Below are 9,171 nucleotides of genomic sequence, written 5' to 3'. Positions count from 1 at the left end.
GGAAATGTATATTTCATATTTATTTTTTCTTCGCGATGTACATATATATGTACATAACAAAAGAAACAAATTAGATAAAGTAATTTATCTTCAATCCGCGCAAACATCAAATCCACTATTTGTGGGCTTTTTCTTTGAAAGCTTTTTTCTATTCATTGTTTTTTTGTTCAATTGATCTTAATTTTATTCTTACAATTTTCGATTTAACTGCGGATTTTTATATCGTTTGACACTTACCATCTTTCTTCAAATCAACCTCAAATGAATTTCAAATGTAAAATTTAAACCTCGTCTTCAATTTGAGAATCATTTGAAAAAAAAAACATCTGATATCAAATTGAGAAATACATTTTTCTCAAACGTTTGAAACTGTGTTTGCTGGGATTAAAGCTCTTTATGCGTCGGTATAAACAAGGTAATATAAATATTTATCGCTCACATTTTTGTTAAGTCTTTGATTGTATTGGCTGCAGATCAAGCGAAGAATAACTCTTGCCAGCAATTCAAAATCATGTCCGTTTCTTTTAATTGGCATAGCAATGTGGACGATGTCGAAAGACGATAAGAAGGTTTTGGGGGGCTTTCATTTTCCTGTGGACTGGGATGGGTACCAAAGCGGATTAAATGAAGAATAGTCGGGTCTACATAACCGGAATTACCCTGATTTACATATTACAATTTAACGTCCTCAATTTTACTAAGAAGCAACTTTTCATTTGAATCCGTCCATAATTCTGTTTTTGCCCACATTTTATATGGAAGGGAAGCACTGTGCGTAGTGAAAATTTTGGTTTAGTGCAATTTGCCCAACCCTGGTCATGTTGTTGTCGTACAATGTAGGGATCTACAGTTTTACGCCGATTACGAAGGGCAAATTAATTAACTACTTTTGTTAATTTTTATTAGAAGCTTTAGCATAACAGTACACGCGGAGGTTTGCTATTGCCTGCCGTCGGGAGATCGCTATTAGAAAAAAAAAACTTTTTTTTTTTTATGCTGATGATGACGTAGTTCGGGTAAAGTGTGTGTTAGTTTCTATTAGTAAATTTGGTTGCGCATGCGTTTAACTTGGAGTGGTTTGAGCAGCTTGTGGAATAAACCAAAAATAAAATAAAAGGCGCGAGTCTTTAAGTACCGCGCCGGTTTGAATGCCTTTGCATATAACGTTACCGCGTATCGTACCGTACCGCGCCTCCGATATGGCCAAGACTTAGTACCAAATGGGTCCCGAACTATACCAACGAGTACTGTTTCTAGAACAGCTGTACCATTGGTACCATTTCTGAATTCGTCTTGGTGATGTTTACACGGCCAAAGCTAATTTCCTTGCTCATCTCAGAAATCGAAAATTAATTTCGTGTCGTATTTCACTCATTTACGAATTCCGCGGGAACGGATTTGGATTTCATAAAAAGCAACTTGAGTATTGCTGAGATGCATACACAGCGTAACAAGTGTAAAAATTATATATACAAAATGCAATCAGTCTAAGTAAATTAGTTGAAACCTGTATTGAAATTAGAATGACAAGAAAACTTAAATATTTACAGTACAAATTTCATTACTTGTTTCTTTCAAGTCTTCGTAAGATTTAGTTTTTATTTTCCAACATCCAAATACGCTTATTTAGCTATCAATTACCTTGTTTATACGACACTAACTACGGTTTCATATAAATTCGTGTCAGTGTAACACAGTTAATTTGCACGCGTTTATACGATTTAAGTTAACACGAATTAATGCACTTTATAAACAAGGTGAATGAGAAAATAAATATTCATTCAACATGCCTGCAAAAATTAATGTAGTAAATTTTTTTTCAAAATTTCTTATTTTCATTGCTTTCCTGTATTTCCATTGGTTAATGTGTTTTCGTTTATTTGTGTAAACTACATGTGTGATCATATTTTATGTTTAAAATGTGTATGTTTATTATTCTCTGGCAGTACTTTTTACAGTAATCTTTTCTTTTCTATTTTAATATTATTATTATTTTCTTTTTATATGGGCAATTATTTTAAAACTAAATCAACATAAAAAATGTGTACAATCACATAAAGGCAATGGACCGTGTTAAATAAAGCATTTCATAACTAAACACGCCCAAACTAAACTCCTAAATCATGGATTTGAGATTATTAATTTTCAAATTATCCAACTAAACACCTTCCACAAATTTTTTACTTTATCCAGCTAATGCGTTGCACAAGCACAATCGGTTGCATTTCGGCTATTTGCCACTTCGAGTCCACAGCTTCCGCCATACCTTGAGCGCTTGCAATTTCGCATCCTTTAATTTCTTCTATCTCTTCATCCGTTACCTCAGCTTGTGAAATTTCTCCAGCCAATCTCATGCGGTTCAACTGTTCCTCGGACCGTGGCCGCAATGTACGAAGTCGTTCATTTTCATTCGTCTTCCAATGCGCTGGAACCAGAGAACGTTTATTAATGAGAAGGCTCAATTCCAGAATGAACTTCTGGCCGTCAAAAATTTTGAGTTGTGGGAGACGGAATATACCACACCGGACCAGAAACCACAACTCGTCGACGGAATACTCTTTGCCGCCACGCCAAAGATTTTCAATTCTACCACTCTAAGACGGAATTTACCATAGTGAAAAGCAAAATGAAAAATAAGAACGAAAACGGAAAGAGAAAGAGAAATCTAATAAGCACTAGGCAGAGGCGTGCTGGTGCCAGATCAAAACAAGCACTAAAATAAAAATGGAAGTCAGAGCGACAAGTGTCGAGAATGAAGCGGTGAACGGGGAAAGGAGTGGGTTTTTGTACATTTCCTTGCTTGCCGAAAATATGATACATATTTGCGTGAAATGAATTTGGTGATTGCAAATTGATTTTTGCAAACATGTATGAATTTTTCTATTTCAGCTAAGTTTATAAGATTTTTTAAGGCAATATTTTAACTTTATTCGACAATCGTCACAAGTCATGTAAAATCGACTTTTTTATAAAAAGTTACATACCTATTATTTTATTATAATTTAATTTAACATATGTATGTACATCAGCAAAAAATCCGAAATAGGACAATAAAGTGGATGAAATGCGGATTTTTGTCCGTTTACTGATTCCATTTTCGGATACTTTATGTATTCCATTACCCAGAAATTAGCAGAACTTTTAAAAACTTAGCGATCTGTTGAGTTTAGATTTTGCTTAACATTTTCTTAAGTTACATTTTTATTGCACTGGTACAAATGGTTGTGCGAGTTATGCGAAGGATGCATAATCAGAACTTTATTCAAGTTTTTCTTAAACCAGTCTTTGAAAAAAGTGCAAAAACAGCATCAAAAATTTCATTATTATAATTCCGTAGAAATTTTTTTTACATTTTTTTATGCAAACTTTTTCAGCTTAAACTTTTAAGTCATCTGAGGTAATTTTTTCAAAAACTCAATTTTTGGAGGTATTTTCAAATCGGTCCAGCTCACGTAAATCTTAATATTTTTGCGAGATATTTTGTTGGAAGTCTTAAAATATAATAGGTTTTACAATTCCAGTTGAAAAACAGTACCGATTTATATTTTTTTTTGTATGGGGAGTGATGCACTCTACTGTACATAAGGTGATTATGATTACTCGGCCGTCTATCATAGTAGCACAATGCCACTAAGTGCATTTTAAAATTTTCAGGCAATAGTCTCATGCGATTATCGATTATATTTTTTGTTGTTTGTGTGAAATATTTTATTTTTATCAGTATTTTTCTTTTAATTAAAATATGTTGAAATAAAAGTAAAAAAAAAAAATATTTTGCCACTCAAAATATTGCCTTAGAAAATCGTATCGTCGTTTAAAGTACAAAAGCGCGTATCAAGAAAATGTGAAACCGCGTATGTGAGGTTGCATAAATTATTTTCTAGAGAGTAAAAACACTCATATTTCAAAATGGTTCTCTTTTTTATAAAGCAATCGCATTTCTGGCTAGTATATTTCAGGACGAATGGATAAGGATTGAGCCAAGAGTTTGTATGAGCAAATCCAATTTTTGGCAGCAAATGTCAGGTACGCGGTTTTGCAGAACGCATACGCGCTTTTGTACTTCGACATTATAAATTTAGCTGAAATAGCTTCATTCTCCACACTTGTCGTTCTGACTACCATTTTTCGTTTTCGTTCTTATTTTTCATTTTGCTTTTCGCTATGGTAAATTCCGTCTTAGAGTGGTAGAATTGAAAATCTTTGGCGTGGCGGCAACGAGTATTCCGTCGACGAATGGTGGTTTCTGGCCCGGTGTGGTATATTCCGTCTACCACAACTCAAAATTTTTGACGACCAAAAGTTCATTCTGGAATCGCGCCTTCTCATTAATAAACGTTCTCTGCTGAAACCTTTAATTTGTTCTGTTATTTACGTTTGCGACTGGACACACGGTCGGCCTTCTTCGTACGCGCTGGCGTTTTTGATTTGACTGGCGCAGGTGGTGGTCTTGCTGGCTGCACCGCTTTCAAATTCTGTAGTTTTTGGAGTTCCTTAGCGACAACAGGCTTATTTACAGGGTTTTTTACGGCGCGCGCAGTCTTTGGTTTTGACAAATTCACCGCAGTTTTTCTCGCTTTGGTTTTCTCAGCTGATTCAATTAGCTTTGGCTTCTTCGGACCCTTATTTAACGAGCCCGGCGGCCGGCCGCGACGACTTGTTGTAGTCGCCTCAGTGCCAGAGATCTTTGAGGCTTTTAATGTCACATTCTTTTCCGCACCCTCATTCTCCATGCACATATCTACAGCGGGCGGCACGAACACCTTTATTTGCGCCATACTATCCTTCGAATAGGTGTGTGCAATATTACCCAAATTGACGGGCGGCACAACAGCGCTCGCCGGTAGTACAACACACGGTTCTACATCTGATAGATGAACTTTAGATGTCTGCAATCGACTGCAACCAAATACAAAAGTGCCATTCGATTCACTAGCGCTGCCAACGCCTCTTCCTCCTCGGCTACGTGCAGATAGTGGCAGTTGCGAAATGTTGCGCTTTTGTGTGTGATTGCGTCGTCGAGTTTGTGCTGGTTTAGTCACCGGCTCAGTGGTCGTAGATGGCGAACTGCCACCACTACCTCCACCAACACCACCAACACCACCACCACCACCGCTATTCAAACCGACACTTGTACCGCTCGTAGCAATACTGCTCGTGAGGGTGTTCACATTGGGTGTGGATATAGTGTTGGACGTAAATTGTACGTGCAAAGTCGATTCAGACGAAAAAGTCTTTCGTCGTCGTTGCGGGACGTTATTGGCAGGATCGTCATTTCTGTTTTCATGCAATATGGACTCATCAGAAAATTTGCGCGTGCGCCGGCGCATATGGTATGAGTTTTCTGGTAAGTGATGCGTTGTATCGATTTGGCTATTTTGAACTACCATAGCGGTTTCTTCGACGATAGTGGGAGTTGACACATCCGCTGACTTGTTGAGAGTATTGGAATTAGAACGCTTTTCCGGTGTAAAAACGAGCTCTTGTGTTGAAGAAACTTCATGATCGGATGATATTGATACTGCTGTATGAGTATTAGGAATGAAAAGATTTTATGATAAACTTATAATAAACTATAGAAGCAAAGAATAGTCTGAATGAAATGGAAAGTATAGAAACTAGAGCTGGGATACTATCGATAATATCGATAGTTGAAAAATCTCGCCTGTCGGTGTTTACGAACGCCAAATGACACTGAAGATGGCACAATGCCGAAACCGGTTTGTCTCCAAACCAAACTTGACAAGGGATGACGGAAAATCGTTCCACAATAGATCATACTCCTACCCTGTCGGAAACACAAACAACCAAAAAGAAGTTATTCATATCTAATTCAGATGTTCTGATAAATTAATAAGTTTACGTTATTATTATAAAAAGTTCCTTTTGATTCCTACAAATAAAAAAAAAAAATATGCGTAATTTACAAAGTAATTTATAATTTTTTAACCAATTTTCAAAGAATTAGAGTTTCAACTGAACACTGTTACATAATGTGGCTCACGACGATAGTAATATCGATACCATCGATGTTTTCAACTATCGCTTCGAAAACTATCGAGTGACGGTACTATCGATAGTATCCCAGCTTTAATAGACACCAAATAATAAACATTATCCGGTACTTGAGAAAATATGTCTGTATTTCGCTATGCTACTCAGATATCTTCAGCAAATAAATCTGAAATAAATTTCGTCGGTTTGGGGAATGCATTGAATGAGTTAAGGCATTAAACGTACTTTTAACTCGGTCGTATTTAGCTTTTACTTGGATATACATTAGGGTGGTTCAAAAACATATAAAATACATGGACAACTTGGGGCGCTTTGGGCGACCTCTAAATATTTTTTGATTTCAACAAAAAATAAATAAAAAATATGGGTATATTGTTTCGGTATAGAACAATCCTAGGGGTTGAGAGCATAAAAATTCCGACTTTATTTTTTCACATGCATTTTTGGACCACCCTAATATACATACATAATCATATATGTTTGGGGTAAGTTTAAGTTGTAAATGTTATATTTATTATTTTAAAGAGAAGAACATTTCGCTCTCAACTCCACGTTCGTTTTGAAAACCCTCTGTTAAAGTTAAAAAAATGCTCCTGTACTACGAGTGGAAAATAAGCAAATTGTGTATCGACACCTGAGTGGAAGATCGACCTATCTCGGCAGCCAGTTCGAAAACGCCCTATCTCGGAAAACTTTTCAAGAACGCCCTATTTCAGAAATTGGTTGAAGAACGCCCTATCCCAGTATATTCGGTTTAAAAACGTCCTATCTCAGCTGAAAATACATTGAAAATGTGCTGAGATAGGGCGTTCTTCAATCAATTTATGAGATAGGGCGTTCTTGAAAACATTTTGCTCTCAACTCCAAGTTCGCTTTGAAAATCCTCTTGTAAAGTTAAAATATTCTCCGATACAATTTTTTATCTTCCTTATATTTTGATATAGCACCTACGGAGCAAATTATCTACCCCAAAGATAACTATCGGGCCAATTTTAGGACAATACATTCATCTGTACGTGGCTAATATTTAGATGTACGTTCAGAATGTGAATCAAAACGAACCGTAAAAGGAGTTTATCGAGATATCACCGACTCCGGCGCCACCTACCCTATTATTTTATTTTTTTTGCATTTTAGGCTACATTTTCAGCAAAGGTGTAATTCGTTGGTCGCGAAAAAACTTATATTGATTTGAAAATGTGTGAAATATCTAAAGAAATACGATATGTGATTTTTTTGATATAAAAAAGGTGAAAACGCAAAACATGCCGAAAAGTACTGTGAGTGAACGTCGGACCAAGGAGTGGTTTGATCGATTGCGTTGTGAAAATTTCGCAGTCAAAGATGCATCTCGCTTTGGTCGGCCAGTCACTGGAAACGTCGATGAAATAATGCAAATGGTTGAAGCAAGACCGGCATAGAAGGTAAGGCATTAAGCATCAACCATACGATAATTTGGAATCATTTAAAAAAAATCGGGCTACTCAAAGGAACACGATGTCTGGGTGCATCATGAATTAACGCAGAGAAATTTGATTGAGCAAAGGTAGAACGCTACTGAAACGGAACGAAATTGAACCATTTTTGAAGCGACTCATTACGGGCGATGAAAAATGGATTGAATACGAGTATAAGCAAAGGTCGATGACCCTCCACAAACGACTTCAAAGCCTGGATTGACGACAAACAAGGTTATGTTGAGAGCATGGTACGATTGCAAGATTGCAATTGTCCACAATGAACTGCTACAAAGTGGTGAAACGATCAATTCGACCGTTTGAAAGAAGAAATCAAGAAAGAGCTACCAGACTTGGCCAACAGAAAAGGAGTTATTTTCCATGATGAGAACGCCAGGCCGCACACATCTATAATGACTCGGAACAAATTGACGGAATTTGGTTAGGAAGTTTAAATGCGTCCACCGTATAGCAAGGACTTTGCACTCTCTTGATGATAAAAAACTGGCCGACCCAAGAGCCACTGAAAAGCACTTGGTCAAGATTTTCGCCGACAAATCATAGCAGTTCTACACCGATGGAATTATAAAGCTATATCTTAAAAATGGAAAAAGGTCACAGATAATAATACCAATATGTGCTTGATTCAGATTTATTTTATTTTTTCAAAAGTGTACCCAAAAATCCCTGTAGCCTTTTTATATGACTTAGGTTTGGTTAGGTAACTTGTGATGCTCTTAGAGGGGAGAGGGGAAAAGGACGCAGGGGGACCGGAAAAAGACTAGACTTTACTCTTTGGTTTTCATCAATAAATTAAAGAAATTATAAAACTGTACAACTTACCATTCGACGGTGGTGGTGAATTCATAGCATCTTGAAATTGCTGTCCAAGTTGTAATGGTGGCGTTAAACTTTGGTGAGATGAGCGATCACTAAACTTTCCGACATCCTGTTCAGCCAGCACGGGTGCAGCCACCGATGGTAAATCCTTTACTGACACTTGCTCAGGTTCTTTTACTGGAACACTTGCAATCGCAAGCGAATCTGGCTGCGCCAACTCAGCGGCCATTCTTTCTTTAGAATTCTGTGTCGTTGGCGTCAGCGGCAATTCATTTTTCGCCGGTTCTGCAATCAAAGCCGTTGTTGGCGTTTCTGTATGACGTTGTTCATCCGTGTCTGGTGACACATCCGCGTTGGGAATAGGTAAAGGTGTCGGCGCCGATATTGCTACAGCAGGCGGTGTAGGTACATCACGACTTTCACCGTTGAGCAAGTATGTTGGCAACGTGGGCGTAGCTTCGAAACTCATCAGCGTCATAGTAGCGCCCTTAATCACATGCACAGTTGTGGGTTCAACAATGCTTTCCAAATCGGACATTTTATGTACATGTCTTGATAGCTGCGACAACAGACAATCACTACTGGATTCCTCATCATCAGACACAGTGGACGCGGTGCGTACGAGTTCGTCAGATTTTTTAACTGTTAATGGTTTTGTATTTTGAGTTGCGTCGGCGTTGCCAGCGCCAGCGCCATCGTCATGGCCATCAATGGGCGTTATGCAACGAGAATTCGATTCCTTTTGCAAACCAATTACAGTTGGTGGATCCGGCACAATCTGGATGTTAGACGAAAACGAATCGCACGATGGTCTCTTTGGCAATATTATGCCTGTCGCCAGTAGAGAGTCACCATTTTC

At 37.6% G+C, this 9,171-nt stretch overlaps 1 protein-coding gene across 1 annotated transcript in view; it reads right to left on the bottom strand.

The window, feature by feature from the left end:
* Positions 1 to 358: 358 nt before the first annotated feature.
* The window catches only part of LOC118739156, an 18,690-nt gene continuing 9,877 nt past the window's right edge, over positions 359 to 9,171 (bottom strand). Inside the window, exons 3-5 of the mRNA XM_036470337.1 lie at positions 8,316 to 9,143; positions 4,376 to 5,524; positions 359 to 2,425 (exon numbers count right to left, since the gene is read on the bottom strand). Coding sequence (XP_036326230.1) covers positions 2,181 to 2,425; positions 4,376 to 5,524; positions 8,316 to 9,143 — 2,222 coding nt within the window. The 3' untranslated portion in view covers positions 359 to 2,180. The remainder of the gene's footprint in view (positions 2,426 to 4,375; positions 5,525 to 8,315; positions 9,144 to 9,171) is intronic.

The sequence above is a fragment of the Rhagoletis pomonella genome, unplaced genomic scaffold (assembly GCF_013731165.1).
Source record: "Rhagoletis pomonella isolate Grant_MI unplaced genomic scaffold, Rhpom_1.0 Rhpom_scaffold_00005, whole genome shotgun sequence".
NCBI lineage: Eukaryota > Metazoa > Arthropoda > Insecta > Diptera > Tephritidae > Rhagoletis > Rhagoletis pomonella.
Note: the sequence above shows the minus strand (reverse complement) of the source record. Positions and strands in the feature narration are given on the sequence as shown.